The following is an 18,014-nucleotide window of genomic DNA, read 5'->3' on the forward strand; positions in this document are numbered from 1 at the left end:
TAAAGTTACTAAGCAATAATTCCAACACAAAGAGTCTCCAAACACCAACTAAGATATTCCTAACATCCACCAGACTCGAGTGTAAAACTTCTTTGCCTTCTGCAAAGAACTGCGGTTTCTCAGCTGGCTTTTATCTCTTAAGGGAGGGGCCATTACCTTGCAGCCTTACTCCTAAGTCACCCGTGCTGCTGCAGCTGCTCTTTCCTTTGAGCAGCCCTGTGCACATGCGTGTAGGGCATGGGCTCCTCATCACTGCTGCCAGCCTCCACAATCTCCAAGGACAGCATTCCACTCCCTGATGGTCCTGGCCCCATCCCTACATCACATGCAGACCCTTCATCTGAGTCTTCGCTCTCTGAGCTCTCAGCCATCTGTACCTGCTGCCAGTGAACCAACACTGCCACATCTATTTATCTCCGCCCCTTGCCTTTTATCCCCAGAGCTAGGATGGGGCTTCGCTAGCAGCAATGGCTCTTCCATCCCCAAGACCGGCCCATAGATTTCCACTGCTCTCCTCTCCTCGGCCTTTTGCGCATCTGTGCATCAGGCACTGGACCCAGTTGTTCCTCCTCTTCCTCATTGGCCACCACCAGACCTGGGGGCTTGACTCTTCATATGAGTGCTGATGGAGGGCCTACTCTCTCTCTCTCTCTCTCTCTCTTTCTCTGCCAGCTCCATTCCCTCTTCCCTCTCAGAGCTCCCAGGTTTCCCTGACGCTGATCCTGACTTCCACGCCTCCTCCTCTTCCTCCTCTGATTTGGTTGCTGGAGGGGCCGGCGGCAGACAGGCCACAACACTGAGGTTTTTATTTTATAACAGAGTGGGTGGAGGGACAGTACAGGTAATCCTCAGCGTCTGATCACAATTGAGCACAAAATTTCTGTGACTACCCTGTTTCTCCAACAATACGGCCTCCCCGAATAGGAAGTCCCAGCATGTTTTATAGGCATGAAATGAAATTAAACTCCTCCCTCCAAATTAAGGCCTATATTAAAACATGCGAAATGGGGGGGAATGGTGGGGGGGCTTGCCGTTAGGAAGTATTTTTGTTGCACACCCGGATATGTTGCTGCCTGCGTTGACCCCGATACGAACTGCCCCACCAACGCTGAGGTCAACATCCAAGCCGTCGCCACCCGCCCGAAGATGCAAGTGGGGAGGGAATTAAGTCACCCTCGAAAAGACGGCCTAGCCATTTTTTCAGGGCTCAAAAAAACAATAAGACCCGGCCTTATTATATGAGAAACACAGTAGGTGAGACAGTTGTTAAAAGAGTTTTGCTCCATTTTACTACCTTTCTTGCTACTGTCGTTAAGTGAATAACTGCACTTGTTAAGTTTGTAACATGATTGTTAAATGACAGTCTTCCCCACTGATTTTGCTTGTCAGAAGATTGCAGGAAGATGGGCTTCCGTGATCCTGGACACGACAACCATCATAAATACAGGCCAATTGCCGTGCATCCAAATTTTGATCATGTGACCATGGGGGATAATGCAACTAGTCGTAAGTTTGAAAAATGATCAGAAGTCACTTTTCCCATTGTCACCGTAACTTTGAACGGTCACTACATGAATGGTTGTTAAGTCAAGGACTACTTATAAAAGAAAATTTAAAAGGCCAACCCAATGATGTGGATAACAACAGCAATGACAATCACAGCATCAGTGGCAGATACAGTTGTGTGCATCAGGTATAAACTGTTCTACAGCATATATGTATATGTTCTCTCTCTTTCTCTCTCTCTCTCTCTCTCTCTCTCTGTGTGTGTGTGAGAGAGAGAGAGAGAGAGAGAAAGAGAGAGAGAGGATGAGAGCAAGAAAGAGAGAGAGGGGGGGATGAGAGCAAGAAAGAAAAAGGAGAGAGAGAGGATGAGAGCAAGAAAGAGAGAGGATGAAAGCAAGAGAGAGAGAGAGAGAGAGAGAGAGAGAATGAGAGCAAGAAAGAGACAGAGCGAGAGGATGAGAGCAAGAAAGAAAAAGAGAGAGAGGATGAGAGCAAACGAGAGAGGGAGAGAGACAGAGAGACAGAGAGAGACAGAGAGAATTAGAAGTGAGAGAGAGAGAGACCAAAGGTGCTAAAACCATCATGATTTTACTTTGATTGTACTGTCATTGTGTTGGGCTAGGAATGTTTATTTCTGATGACTTTAATATTTTTATGCTGCCCAGAGTTGCTTTCAAATGAAGTGGGGCAGCAAATAAATTGAATAAATAAGTAAATATACTTAAAGACATGACGATACTAGCAAAACTACTTCTCCTATTTGTTTGCAAAAGTTCCCTCAAAGTTTATGAACCTGTAAAAAAAATTATCCAAAAATCTATATCAAGAAAAAGGTGAACCTCTCATACATATAAATTACACAAAGAACCATGTGTTTGATATTTAAACATACAAGGCCAAGCAAAATAAAATGCAGCTCATCAAACTAGGTGCTCAAAAGATGCTGAACCATCAGTCCAATTATCTTCCAGCAGGTATCCTTACTTCACTTTCTAACATGAGTCATATTGAAAGTTCCCCGTCTTAAAAATTCTTCCTGGATTTACTTACTTAGGATGACCTCTTTGACGGAAGACTGGCAGAATCGTAGCATCCCAGCTTGAATGTAGGAGAAGCTGATCTCGAAATCTCTCTGTAAAATGATAGCAATAATGATAAACAAACACATACTAATTTGAATCGGCCCTATCAGCACAGTCACTGAATTTAGATCCTGCCTGTATAAATAGCACATAAGGCTATAATAACTGTTATGGTCAGGTAGTAATAGCAGGCGATGAGAAATATTGGGAGACCAGTTTGTTCTAGTGGGCTAAGCTAAGTGAAATATGAAATATTGTTTCTAAAATAATGTTTTGACTTAAATAAGGAACTAGAAAGTTAAGGGACTTTTTGAAAAATTATTTAAAACATCATTTTTCTTACAGTTAACAACATGGTACAGAAAAGTGCAGAAAGAGTAGGAAGAGGCAGGGTGCTTTCTGAGCAAAATCTTAGAAAGCACATTTCAAAAATATAACCAATTCATGAAAAAGAGCAACGGGAAGTTAGAGTTTATGCAGTGAAGCATAATCATACACCTATGTCAGTTGGGAGTTTGGAGGGTATATTACTAATAGGCGTTCTGTACAAGTTGTGAGCTTGCTAGCATCCAGCCAATGGGGAAACAAGACAGTGTTGAGCATTGGATAAAAGGATATAAAAACCTGTTGCATGCTTTGATCTGGGTCCAGCTTGCGTGAGCCCAAATTTGCAAATACATTACTAAACTTTTACTACTTTTTGGTACCAGACTGCCTTCGTTACTTTATTGCTTCATTCCTATTTGTAATAGCTAGAAAACGGCAGGGGTGGGCTTCAAAAATGTTAGCGACGGGTTCTCTGCCTGGTTGCTGGGTGGGCGTGGGCGTGGTGGGTGTGGCCTAGTCAGCCTCCTGTACCATGGTGGGAGGGGCGTTTTTGCACTCCCCGGGCTCCGGAGGCTTTCCTCGAGCCTCCAGGAGGACGAAAATGGCCTCCCCTGGCTTCGGAGGGTCTCTGGAAGCCGAAAAGAGGCCCATTTCCAGCTTTCCCGAAATCCCTGGAGGCCTGTTTTTCACCTTCCCCGAAGCTCCATGTGCGCCCTGCACTTACCTGCATCTAAAATGGGGGACTCCTGGGAGCGGAGTGGTGGGGTGAGCGGGGCCAGCCAGGAGTGGGATTTGGGGGTTCTCCAAACTGCACAGCATCTTAGCCGGGGGGGGGGGGCTCTCCCGAACTCCTGTGAACCCCCATCAGCCCACCCCTGGAAAGCAGGAGTCTGTGAATTCTGGCCCCGCCTTAGGCCTCTATCTTAGCCCAATTCACCTCACAGGGTTGTTGTTGGGGGTGAAAGTAGAAGGAGGAAGGCGTGTTGGATAGGTTTGTTGTCTTGAGTGATTTGTAAAAATTATAAAGGTGGATAAAAAAATAAATAAACTCTCCCAGTGCTGACGAACTACATTTCCCAGCATCCCTCACCGCTGCCCAAATTGGCTACTTCTGCTTGAAAGTGCAATTCAAGAACCCTGGACGGTGAGTTTTCCTGCCCTTTATGTTTAGGGGATTGGATCTGAGAGAACTGAATTCAAATTTCTACTCCTCAGGCTAAACATTTTCAATGTTCAGACATCAAGCTATGCCAGAAGGCAGATTCAGTATAACTGAGCATTATGCTAAGGCACGATAGTCTTCTATTTATGACCCGTTCATTTAGTGACCGATTAAAGTAATAACAGCACTGAAAAAAAGGGGACTTATGATCGTGTTTCACACTTACGACCATTGCAACTTCCCATTGGTCAAAACTCAGGCACTTGGCAACTGACTCCTATTTATGACAGTTTCAGTGTTCTGGGCGGTCATGGGGTCCCATTTTGCAATCTTCTCACAAGGAAAATGATCGAGGGAAACTACATTCACTTTACAACTGTGCTACTACCTTAACAACTGATTCACTTAACAACTGTCTTGGTTAGCAACAGTCTATTTGGACTCTACTGTTGTTATAAGTCAAGGACTATCTGTACAATGGCAATAAATAAAATGACAATAAAGTTATCTTATGTTATCTATGGCTTAATTGATTCTATTTGACTCCTGTTCCCAGCAAACAGTTTCTTTTATGGTTTCTTTAGGAATAAAATCTTAGCTGGATTTCTGGTTTGTTCCTGTTCTAAAAAGGTAAGTGTTGAGGTCAAAGTAACTATAGATTTCTAAGCTTTTTATGAACAGATACAGGAGAACATTACATCAAATACCTTAGAACAGTGTTTCTCAATTTTGGCAACTTTAAAATGTATGGACTTCAATCCCCAGAATTCCCTAGTCTGGGAAACTCTGGGAGTTGAAGTCCACATCTTCAAATTTCCAAGGTTGAGAAACACCACCTTAAAACATCTTGGGAACATTTCAGGAAAAAAAAAAAAGCTATTTTCTGCCCCCAGCTGCATCTGAGATTCAGTGATGCTGTATAACTAAACCGAGCTGCTTTTTCTGGGAGAGTTAAAAAGAGTTACGGAGTTATGTTGATGAAATAACCAAAGATCATTTTATAAAAATAAAGATCGGCTGTTACAAGCAGCAGCGTTACACATCAGTCAGCAGAATACCTCAACTTTAAGAACTTAAAGAATAAAAGATCTTCATTCTTTAGTTAGTCAAAAGAAAATACTTTGGTCTAAAACCTATTGAGGAGGAAAAAAGAAGAAAGGAAGGAAGGAACAAGAAGTTCTTTTTCTTCTAAAAATATAAACAAGCAGGATAAGCTTACATGGGCTCAGAAGAAGAAAAAGTACCATTTTAAAATATGTATGTAAAGGGGGGGAAATCTTGAAGAATCAGATGGAAAGCAGTTTAAATACAGGTAGTCCTTGACTTACGACCACAATTGAGCCCAATTGTCAACCCTTAAGCTAACCTGATTCTGGCCATTTTGGAGCTTCATTGTTGCCACTCTGGAGCTGAGGGATAGGGAGGGTAGGGTAATAGAGATATCTGGGGTTTTGTAGCCAAAACAAAATACTTTCTCCTGGGAACCAAGGACATTCCCGCAGGAGGTCAGAGAGAGGAGTGAAGTTACCAAGCAACCAGATGGCACCTTGATTGGACAATGTGACTGATTGTTTGGGAAACTGGAAGAACTTTTAGTTTTAATTAGGTGAAAACGGGTGGGATTCAAAAATTTTAACAACCGGTTCTGTGGGCGTGGCTTAGGTGGTGGGTGTGGCTTGGTGGTCACGTGACTGGGTGGACATGGCTCAGTGGTCATTTTATTGGCTGGGTGTGGCCAACTCAATATCACTCACATCGAGGCACGGATCTCCTCGCCTGGCCTCTGGTGACTATGGGGATGCTGCAACAGTCGTAAGTGTGAAAAGGGTCATGAGTCACTTTTTTCAGTGCCATTGTAACTGTGAATGGTCACTCCACACAAGCAAAGTACCAGCAAAGGAGGGAAAAATATCTCCAGAGAGGTTCCAGAGACAGGAAGTCTAGTCCTGCCAAGAATGTCATAAGGGTTAACGGAGAGGCAGTTTCTGTAAGCAACACCAGAATGTTTCCTTCCTGCCTTCCTTACAGGATTAGGCCAGTAATTCCTTCTAACAACCGGTTGTCCGAACTGCTTAGAATGTTAACAACCAGTTCTAGCAAACAGGTGAACGCTCAGAGTCAGTTTTCACCAGTCTGTGCCAATATGATATATCCAAAAAAAACCCTATTCTTTGAGGAACCTACCTGCCTCAGAGTTTCGTTTGCTATGGATGTATTCCTTGGAATCCTGACACCAACAATTTTATTGCTAAGTGAAACACATTTGTTAAATGAATTTTTCCCCATTTTATGACCTTTCTTGCCACAAGAAAGATTCTAGTTTATGAAAGAACCAAAGAAGAGCGGGAGGGGATCAATTTATTCTCTAAAAAGCATCTGAAGGCAGGACAAGAAACAATGGTTGGAAACTAATCAAGGAGAGAAGCAATCTAGAACTAAGGAGAAATGTCCTGATAGCCAGAACAATTAATCAGTGGAACGACTTGCCTCCAGAAGTTGTGAATGCTCCAACATTGGAAATTTTTAAGAAGAGATTGGACAACCACTTGTCTGAAGTGGTGTAGGTTTCCTGCCTAGACAGGGGGTTGGACTAGAAGACCTCCAAGGTCCCCTCCAGCTCTGTTATTCTGTTCTTTCTGTTTTGATTTGGATTTATTTATTTTTTTGAATGACAAGAGCAATGCATTAATTGGATAACTCAGGGAAAGAATCTTGAAACAAAGAAAGAAGGAAATAGATTCTTTCAACAGCTGTTCAGGAATGAACAACAGCGGTGAGTCAGTTATTCTAAAGCTTGATTCCCAATAAACTTCTTGCTAACTTAGGCTCAGGAGCGTCTGCCAGGGAAGGCTGTGGAAAAGAACTGTGAATTTCCCAGAATCTCATCTCTTTGAAACTCATGTTTCTTATTATCATGCAATTCCGAGTGACAGAAATATTTGGGGAAATGCAGACGTATCTTCTCTGGGAGTTAAGCTTATAGGATCTCAAACTGAGAAAATTGCTATATTTTTTAAACGTAGACATTCAGATGAGGTCTCCTACTAGGTATGCATGTTTTGGTTGTTTGCTTTTATGTGCATTTTTAATTGTTTATTATGACTCAAGTTCATAAAACAAACAAACAAAAAAACAATCTCTCTCTGGATTTCAGGATGGCCGGATTATCTATATATATAAAAGCCAAATACCACTCACACATCACCGCAAAATCTCCAGAACCATAAAGCCTACAAACTTGAAATCTGACACGTATGTTCCTCTTGGCGTCTAGGTGCTCACTAAGAAAGGGTTTTTCGAAATGACCATCAGAGCATTAGTAGTTCCTATATTATTATTATTATTAACACGCTCTGATGCTAAGGAGTTCTACTCCCCCTCCCCACCTGAAAAGAAATCCGTTCCAAATGCAAAACACAAGCAGAGGAGAGGAGTTTCAGTTTTAGTTTCACGCCACCAAGCAGCTTTCGTACGGAACAGCTGAGCTAAGCCAAGCCCAATCCTTTAACATGAAATGGTTCCAAGCCATTTAACCATTGAAAAATAAGAATCAGCATGTTGAATTGGGTTTCAGAATCAACTGATAAAGAAAGCCACACATTTTCGGGCAAGATCTCTTCATCATTCCACTGTGCATGGGGCACAGATTCCGATTCAACTGTATGAAAAAACGTGTCTATGAACCAAGGAGCATTTCAGTCCATAGACGATGCAATTACTAAGAGAGGTAGTAGGTTCTCATTCATTGGTTATGCTCAGGCAGAGCTGAGGCATCCATCTGTCAGGGCTGCAGTAATCTGTATGTTTGTGCCAAATAGGGATTGGGATAAGATAGTCTAAATGGGCCCTTTCAGCTCTCGGAGACTAGACAGCCATCTGTCACGGATGCTCTAATTTTTATTCTGGTTACTGTACAGGAAGTTGAACTCTGTGTCTCTGATTCTACTGTAATCCTCCTGTTTCACTGTCAGCCAAAGATGACAGTTTTGTTTAAGTGATCGCTGCTCCCCCACACTGAAAAACCATTTTATTTTTCTCCCTACAACTATGAAATCTAGGAATTGTGGGAGCCTTCCTTGATCGTACTCAAAGAGTTTCCATAACAGATTTAGATCAGGGGTGTCAAACTCGGTTTCATTGAGGGTTGTATTTGACCTTGGTGTTGGGGCAGGGTGTGTGTGGCCAGCTCAACATCACTAGTGTCAGGGGCACCTGTGGTGCCCTGAATGCTCTACCAGTGAAAATAGACTCCTGAGCTCTGCTTTCGCTGGCAGAGGCACCATGGGCCGGTCCTTCGCTGTTTCCAGGATAACCCCGCAGGCCGGATCTGGCCCCGGGCCTTGAGTTTGACACCCCTGGAGTAGATCATTTTAAGTTAAGCTATTCGCTTAACAACTGTGTCAAGAAAGGTTGTAAAATGAGGCAAACTCACATAACTGTCTCGCTTAGAAACATAAATTGTGGGGTCAATTGTGGTCCTAGGTCAAGTACTACTTGTAATTTAAATTAGCCTCAACATTGTCCAACTATTTACAAAGTCTGTACTACTATTACTATTAATCTTCATCCTTCACTCCTTATCGCTCATCCCCTCCCACCTGCAACTGTATGACTGTAACCTTGTCGCTTGTATCCTTACAATCTATATTGACTGTTTCCTAGTATGATTTGATTGCTAATTGTACCCTATGACTATCATTAAATGTCATACCTTATAATTCTTGACGCTTGACGAATGTATCCTTTCTTTTATGTACACTGAGAGTATTCACACCAAGACAAATTCCTTGTGTGTCCAATCACACTTGGCCAATAAAGTATTCTATTCTACTCTCTACTCTACTCTACTCTACTCTACTCTACTCTACTCTACTCTACTCTATTCTATTCTAGCCAATAAGCAGTCATTGTCACTGTCTCTGCTCAGAAGTTACAAGTTTATTCTCACCCTGCATTTCCTTCCCTAGAAAGCTGAATCAAAGCTATCCAATGGTGGTCACTAGTGATTACATTCGCCAACACTTCATCCATTTAATCACATCCCTGGGGGTACTCAGGAAGATATATGGGTCTACTGGGAGCTCCTTCTTCTTATTGCTATCCTGTGTGCCTTCTCAGCTGACCTTAAAAAATCTAACTAAATAAATCAATACATTTACCCAGTGGAGGCCAATCCAAGGGTTGATGAGTCCCTTGAGAATTATGATGGCTATCATGATTTAAGCTAGTAAGGCATACTAGCCCACAAGACACCCATTACCTATTTTGAGCTCACCTGTGGATGCTGCTGGATTCTGCCCATGATTCCATGCAAAGATTCTTGAAAAACACATTGTACATCTTATTTGGTAACTCTTGCATTGCTCTGCTTTTTTGGCAATACTTTCTAAATGAGGAGAGGGAGTGCACTGGTCAGGAAGATATTCCCTATACTTCAGCAGGTGTTCTATCCTTCCACATTAATTATTTAGGATGGTTTCTGGAAGTTTTTTTATTGGGGGCAAACTGTATTCCTGCCAAGAATGTCTTCTACAAAGAAATACATTCTAATGAACATCTAGAGTATAATTAAAAAGAAAAAAATAAATAAGAAGAGCCGAATGCTGTTCTGATTTACTAGGAAGTTTATGATGATGTTCCTCTGTTTTTCTTTATTCCTGCATTAGAGAAAGCATCAACATGTTATTGGGTCACAGCTCCCCTCAACAGCAGAGACCTTCAAATTTCTAGGTTCTATTATATCACATGACCTAAAATGGACACCTAACATCAAAAACATCATCAAAAAAGCACAACAAAGAATGTTCTTTCTGCGCCAACTCAGAAAGCTCAAACTGCCCAAGGAGCTGCTGATCCAGTTCTACAGAGATATTATTGAGTCTATTATCTGCACCTGTATCACTGTCTGGTTTGGTTCTGCAACCCAACAGGACAAACACAGACTTCAGAGAGTAATTAGGACTGCAGAAAAAACAATTATAACCAACCTGCCTTCCATCGAGGACCTGTATACTGCACAACTCAAAAAGAGGGCTGTGAAAATATCTACAGACCTCTCACATCCTGGACATAAATTGTTTCAATTCCTTCCTTCAAAATGATGCTATAGAGCATTGCACACCAGAATAACTAGACACAAGGACAGTTTTTTCCCAAACGCCATCACTCTGCTAAACAAATAATTCCCTCAACACTGTCCAACTATTTACAAAGTCTGCACTACTATTATTGTTCATCTTCTCATCACTCCTTATCACCCATCCTCTCCCACTTGTGACTGTATGACTGTAACTTTGTCGCTTGTATACTTACAATTTATATTGACCGTTTCCTAGTATTATTGTACCCTATGACTATTATTAAGTGTTGTACCTTATGATTCTTAACTCTTGATGAATGTATCTTTTCTTTTATGTACACTGAGAGCATTTGCACCAAGACAAATTCCTCGTGCGTCCAATCATATTTGGCCAATAAAGAATTCTATTCTATTCTGTTCAAAAGGTCCTATCCAGAATTCAGATGGAGAGCCTTTAAGTGTTAAACTAAGATTGGGTAAAAGCATCCTTAACCATGGAAAATCATTGAATAACAAGATAGCGGTGCTGGAAGAGACCTTGGAGGTCTTCTAGTCCAACCACCAGCCCCCCATTCAAGCAGGAGACCCTATACCATTTCAGACAAATGGCTGTCTAATCCCTTCTCAAAAACCTCCAGTGTTGGAGCATTCACAACTTCTGGAGGCAAGTTGTTCCACTGATTGATTGTTCTCACTGTCAGGAAATTCCTCCTTAGTTCTAAGTTGCTTCTTTCCTTGATTAGTTTCCACCCATTGCTTCTTGTCCTGCCCTCAGGTGCTTTGGAGAATAAGTTGACTCCCTCTTCTTTGTGGTGGCCCCTTAGACATTGGAACACTGCTATCATGTCACCCCTAGTCCTTCTTTTCATTAAACTAGACATTGTGTCCAGCTGCGGGATCCTACCTGTTCCACTACTGGTTCAGTGATCACGGGCACATGCACGCCCACCTAATGCGCATGCACCTAACGTGCGTGCGCAGCTTTCCCCACAACAGCTGAGGCCTGCAGTGCCAATCAGCTGAGAGGATAAAGAAGACAAAAGGGCAGAGGTGGGTGGGAGGGATGACCCTGTGCTTTTCTCTCCTTTCTCCTCTCAGCTGATTGTGGAGAATTTTTTCCTCCTCTCAGCTGATCGTGGGAGGCTTTTTTTAAATTATCAGTTCAGTTGAACCGGTCCAAACCAGTGGCATGCCAACACTGATTGTGTCACTCTCAACCAGCTGTAGTTAGGTAACCCAAACTACCTGATGGAGATATTCTTCTGGGTAAAGAAAAGGAGGAGGGAGCAATATGTATGCCCTTTGAACTTCCCGAGAAAAAGCAGGGTATAAATCTAACCAACACATTAATGAGTTAAAGCCAACAAAATACAGCAAAGTAGAGTCAAGGAAAAAGCAGAACAGAAAACAAGAAGATAAGCAAGCTTTTTAGCTTTTAAAAGAGGCACTTGGGGTTCTGTCTCACCTCCGGGGACCGGAGGGGAAAATAGTCCACAGGCAGGGGCAATTCATGGACCCCACCAGTCAGAATTCTTTACTTTATGAGGTCTGCAATGTAACATTCCTGCCATAAATTGTTACTCAAGCAAAAGGTAACGGTAATGGTTGACTCTGGGGGACGATGCTCATCTTCATTCCTTAACCAAGGGATCTAGCACTGTCTGAGGATGCTTCCATGGTCATGTGGCCAGCATGACTATATGCCAAGATCTATGGAACACTGCTTTTCTCCCCACTATTTATCTACTCACATTTGCATGCTTTCAAACTGCTAGGTGGGCAGGAGCTGGAGCAAGTTACAGGAACTCACCTCATTGCACAGAGCTCGGGTCTCAAACTCGAGCTGTCAGCTCTCCAACTCAGCCTCTTTCACCAATTTAGACTTAGGACTAGTTTTTTCAAAAGACCTATCCTAACGGAATAAAACCCTTTAAGTCCATGGTTGCACTTACCCTAGGAAAGACAGAGTCAAGTTCCAAAAGCGATAGGGTATATAGTTTCAGAACAAAACAAAATCTAATTAAAGATACATTTATATTAGATGGAAATGAGTATTTTGAGAGCAGTAGACATTTTAACTCAATGGTCAGTACAATAATAGACCAGGCCATGTATCCCCTAAATAATGTGGATGAAGCAAATACATTTAGGTTAAGTTTTGTTAATTGCTTGAAATTGTCCCTGCTAGGGAGAACTTTGTGTAAAAAATGAATGTTTTGCATGGAACGATGTTTTTGTTTCAAACAATACCTGTTTTGACAACTGATGCATCATCAAGCAGTAGCAAAGTGATATTTCTAAATTTATACGGCAGGGGGAAAACTCACAACACGTAGTGTTACAAGAGGCAGAGGAAAGAGGATAGGGATTGGGTTTAGTGGATTTGAAATTGTATTTTACAGGTTGTTGCCTGGTTTGGGTGAAAGAATGGTTGTTGATGAGAAAGAAAAGATTTTTAAAATTAGAAGCACACAACCTACTCTATGGATATCAGCACTAGAAGCATGTTATAGAAAGGAAACAACAGGCAAAGGCAAAATGTTAATGTACCAAGAATTATTGGAGAATCACCAAGGGAATATAAAATTAATTCAAGAGAGCAACTAACGAGAGAAGGATATAGTTGTCAATCATTTTTCATTACAGAAAAAATTAACATAGATAAAAAGATTATGTGAAAGAAAGTAAAACAAAAATTGAGATGTAATTTTGCACCAATGATGAAAATGCCATTGTTAAAATTTGTAAACTTTTGTTGACATTTGAAATGGAAGAAGAACAGGCTAAAGAATGTATGATAAAGTGGTCTGAGAAGGTTAGAAATACAGATGGATTCATGAAAATATGTGGTAAAAAGTGTTGAAATTTAGACTCTAGAATGTATCAAGGCTGAAAATCTTGGAAGCATGAACAATGTGGAGGGACATTTTATCATGCTTGGTGGACATGTAAAAAACAAAAATATATCCTTGGAATCAAAGGGTTCCAAGGGTTTTTGGAATACAGAGAATATTAAAATTTATAATTAAATTGAAACTGGAACTTTTCCTTTAAGAACTGCTGGATAAACAATTAGAAATCATGGAATATCATTTCAATATATGATTACTGTAGTGAGATTACTACATGCACAAAGATGGGAAGATTTGACATTACCCATCATGGAGGAACGGTTGGTGAAATTGTCAGAACTTGCTAAGATGATAAACTGACTTCTTTGATTAAAGAAAGGTCATTATTCACATTTATCAATGACTGGAAACCCTGCGTGGACTTTTTGCATAAAAAGAAACTGATTTTGTGACTCAGTTTTAATGATTAGAAAGAAGAAGTCATAGAAAGAAGAAGTTAGAGAGAGGTTTAATTGTATGTATAACTGCTTAGAAGAACACCTTTGTATTTCTTTATATTTCTTTTTCATGTTTTCTTTATATTTCTTTTTCATGTTTTTGGTTTTCTTTCTTTTTCTTTTTGCTGACTTGAACCTTCTTTATCTCTTCTTCTCTCTTTTCTTTTTCACACTTTCCATTTTTTCCTTTGAATGTCTTATAGCTATAAAATCTTTTAATAAAACCTATTTTAATTTTTTGATATATTTGTGTACACAAATCACGTATACATATGCAAGTGCGATCATTTTTGTATTTGCATTATGATGCAAAGGACACATATTCGTGAGATACAAGCCTTACACACAATAAATTATTACAGCTCTAAAAAGAGGGAAAAACCGCTCTATTAACTGAATTCCCCCTTCCGCAAATAAATTAACTCTATCTGCCCTATATTTTTATAACTGTTAGGGTTCCCCCTCCCTGCACTGTTGATCCAAATGTGAAGCCATTTTCTTTCATTCAATTGCCTTTCTATCCAACCTATTTGATGTAAAAAAATTAAAAGAGAACCATAGAATTCCAGATGACTATGTCTGCTGAAAGGATGTTTCCCACCACCCAGGAGAAGAAGCAACCCGTGAAATGAAAGGTAATGTAGCAATCACAATGTGATGTGGATATTAAGTAATTGAGAAGGCAATCAAACAGCTGGTACAAAAACCTCCTTACCTAGCAAGACATATTTTCTGTGACAATTCCCAGATACGTTGCAAAGGAAATAAAGGCATAGCACACAAAATCTCTCTGGCTTATGATTGTAAGCTGCTGAGTCTTACCTTGAGGTAATGTGGGCAGCCAATAAATTTTACAAATAAAACAAGCAAACTGCCAGTGAGGCTGGAAGGAGGAGTCAAGTGAGGGTCTAGCTTGGAGTCATTTGTAACCACAAGCAACATAAAGTTTGACCTCCCACAAGATCCACGAAGCTTTACCCCACTGTTCCTAGGGAAAGGCAAGCAGTCTGATGACATTCTTGTAATGTGGGTGGTAGACAATGAAGTTGTTAACTTTAGCTATTCATGAGTAGCTCTAGGTCCTTGCATCTCTCTCTCTCTCTCTCTCTCACACACACACACACACGCACACACACACTCAAACAGAAACAAATCAAGCCACCTTACAGGTAGTCCTTGATTTACAGCCACAATTGAGCCCAAAATTTCTTTTGCTAAGTGAGTTTTGCCCCATTTTATGACTTTTCTTGCCACCGTTGTTACGTGAATCACTGCAGTTGATAAGTTAGCAACCTGGTTGTTAAGTGGATCTGGCTTCCCCCACTGACGTTGCTTGTCAGAAGGTCACCAAAGGGGATCACATGACCTTGGGACACGGCAATGGTCGTAGGTATGAACCAGTTGCCAAGCACCTGAATTTTGATCACATGATCCTAGGGATGCTGCAAAGGTCATAACTGTGACAAAACGGTCATAAGTCATACACGGTCAGTGCCGTAACTTTGAATGTTCAATAAATGAACCACTGTTAAGTCGAAGAGTACCTGTATTTATGATTAACAAGACCTGTTATCCAGTTTTAGAAGAGTAGGGTGTCTATGAGCATACTCCAATCAATTCATACCACAGTAAAATTGCTGGGAGGCCGCAGGTAGGAAACAGGAGTTACACTCTGCAATGGCACACATGGCTGGGGCTTTGTATCAAGGTATCCATTTCAAGAGAAAGTGTACAGGTGTGCTGTTCACATACCTGTCCAGTCTCCTACGACTTTAATGTGCACTCCAAACGTTGCCTGGGTGGCTGTTGGGCACTGCAAAATGAAACACGTTAAAATAGTCAGTGATAAAGCAATGCTACATTAACTCAGAAAGATGGAAGTAGGACTCCCCATTGGGTTGGCTACTAGTAATTACTAGTCTCCATCAAAATTAGTAATTCACTGTAATGCAATTATGAGGAATGGGGCATTTCCACAGAGCATTGTTTTCACTCTCTTTCTTCTCTCCATTATGGCTCGGGAGCCAAACTGAACACAACTTTTTATCTGCCTTCCTTCTGCTAGCTAACATTCCAGGGAGCATCATCAGCTATGCAGTCATTTTCTCCTTGATTAATTACCGCAATGGATCAACAAAGAAGATATATCATATCTTGCCATTTGAAGCATTAGAGATTTTAATGTAATAATAATAATCCCTTCACACCGCTTCCCCCACACCCTAGAAAAAAACATTATTATGATTCCCCCAACATACCTTTGGAGGCACTTTTCTATCTGTTTTGCAATTTAAAAAAGAGGGGCTTCTCAAGTGCAAAGAATCTGGACCTTTGGTTGGGTTGCAGCATAGAAGATTTATTCCAGTTTATGTGCAAGAATCTGGTCAACTAAAATTCAATACCAAATTGGTACCAGATAAGGGTCAGTGGTGCCATATTTTGTGTCAAGCCCAAAAGCTGACATATGTGTAGCCATTTTAGTTAGTGTAGTATTATAGTATATTGTAGTATATATTATATATATTATATTATGCTATCCCTTTTTCTTTTTTCCTGTAAGTGGGGTTTTGGGCTCACCATATTTCAATGGATGGGAGGAGGGAGTAGATAGTGAAGGTTATTTTGGCTAGGTCACATTCTTTCCCATGGGAACAGACCGTGGAGTTTGCAGTCACCATAGGTGCTGGATTGAATGTTGATTGGAGAATGTGATTTTGGTGGGACATTTCTAACTTTCAATCAAATATTGGGTGTAATTCCGGGGTCAGATCAGATCCGGAATTACAACAGACTTTGTCAATTTGATATATACCCAAATAAAAAGGAATTTGTTTTGGAAAATGGACCTTTTTGAAAAGGGTATTATCACTTGGAAACCTGACAGGTCAATAGAATTCAGGAAGGTTGGGCTTGGAGCACTTGTGGGAATGCAACAACTCTAAGCTGATGATGTGTTTAACTCCGCCCCTCACCTCTGCCTGCTCTTCTTCTACAGTACATGGCTTTTGGGATGGTCATCCTGCTGAGAAGAAGCCACTCTTTCTATTTCTATTTTGCTGGAGAAGACTCTTGAGAGTCCCTTAGTCTGCAAGGAGATCAAATCAATCGTTCCTAAAGGAAATAATCTCTGACTGTCCTTTGGAAGGACAGATCCTGAAGCTGAAGCTCAAATACTTTGGCCACCAAATGAGAAGAGAGGACTCCTTGGAAAAGACCCTTTCCATGTTGGGAAAGATAGAAGGCAATAGAAGAAGGGTATGGCAGAAGATGAGATGGTTAGATAGTGTCATCAACGCAATGAATATAAATGTGGGCAAACTCTGTGAAACTGGGTATGATGTACTGTGGTCCATGGGGTCACAAAGAGTCAGACACAACTTAGCAACTGAACACCAATTATTTCTATCTAAAACAACCTTTCCTTGGCAAATATTTGCTGGAGAACCTCAGTATTGTGGCCAACTTGATCTAAAAAAGAATCATTGAGTCATGAGATTAGCAGGATGATTTGTTTAGATTTTTCAATTTAAAACATTTGGATCAATTAAACTGAAGTTCCCAATTAGCATCGTGGAGTAGAATGTCATTTGGATCAGGGGTCTCCAACCATGGCAACTTTAAGACTTGTGGACTTCAACTCCCAGAATTCCTCAGCTGAGGAATTAAAGTCTTAAAGTTGCTTTGCTGGCTGAGGAACTCTGGGAGTTGAAATCCACAAGTCTTAGTGGCCAAGGTTGGAGACCCTTAATCTGGATACAGGAAATCAGCAGAGCTCCTGGTAAAGAGATTTAGTAAAGGAAGAGAAAGGATCTGATACCAAGTGTAGTTTTCTAATTCCATCTTTGAAAGGCATCCCTCTAACAAGAAAGGAAGAAATGGGAAAAGCCACTTCTAAAAAAACCTCCAACGGCTTCTTTTCATTTGTGGTTTCCAGGAAACCAGATGTGTGTTAAGAACACCAAGGCAGAGAGATTGTGTTTTCAGAAGAAGAACATGGATTAAAAAACCTTTCTCACATAGCACTTGGCAAGCTTTCAATGCTCTCTTCTGAATAGCGTTTACAACACCCTACATTCTTCTGAAGTCAGAGGAAAATGTACGGCCTTGTAAAACCTCACAGACATTCCAATGGTTTTCCTTTAATATTGCCCACAAAAATAACATTCCCTCCCTCCTGCACACAAGCTTTGAATTTTAGGAAACACATTTCAATGTCACCTACAGTAGCCAAGTGTTCCTCTGAAGGTTCTTAAAAGCCCCAGTCTATGGGCTGCTTCAATTCAGAGAAGAAAAGTGTTGGGAAATAGGTAATAAATGTAAGAGCCTGTCGAGACAAAGACATTGATCAATTGCCCACAGCCTGGAGTTCGATCCTGACCGACTGAAGGTAGACTCAGCTTTCCATCCTTCCGAGGGTGGTAAAACGAGGACCCAGATTGTTGAGGGCAATATGTTGACATTGTAAACTGCTCAGAGAATGCTGTAAAGCGGTGTATTGGTCTAAATCTT

At 41.0% G+C, this 18,014-nt stretch overlaps 1 protein-coding gene across 1 annotated transcript in view; it reads right to left on the reverse strand.

Annotated features, from left to right (window-relative positions):
• NOX4 (NADPH oxidase 4) overlaps nt 1-18,014 on the reverse strand; it is a 106,388-nt gene that overhangs the window by 40,337 nt on the left and 48,037 nt on the right. The window contains exons 12-13 of the mRNA XM_026706773.2: nt 15,258-15,318; nt 2,557-2,638 (exon numbers count right to left, since the gene is read on the reverse strand). Of these exons, the coding sequence (XP_026562558.1) occupies nt 2,557-2,638; nt 15,258-15,318 (143 nt within the window). The remainder of the gene's footprint in view (nt 1-2,556; nt 2,639-15,257; nt 15,319-18,014) is intronic.

This window comes from Pseudonaja textilis, chromosome 7, assembly GCF_049901715.1.
Source record: "Pseudonaja textilis isolate UNSWEBS1 chromosome 7, rPseTex1.2, whole genome shotgun sequence".
Taxonomy (NCBI): Eukaryota; Metazoa; Chordata; class Lepidosauria; order Squamata; family Elapidae; genus Pseudonaja; species Pseudonaja textilis.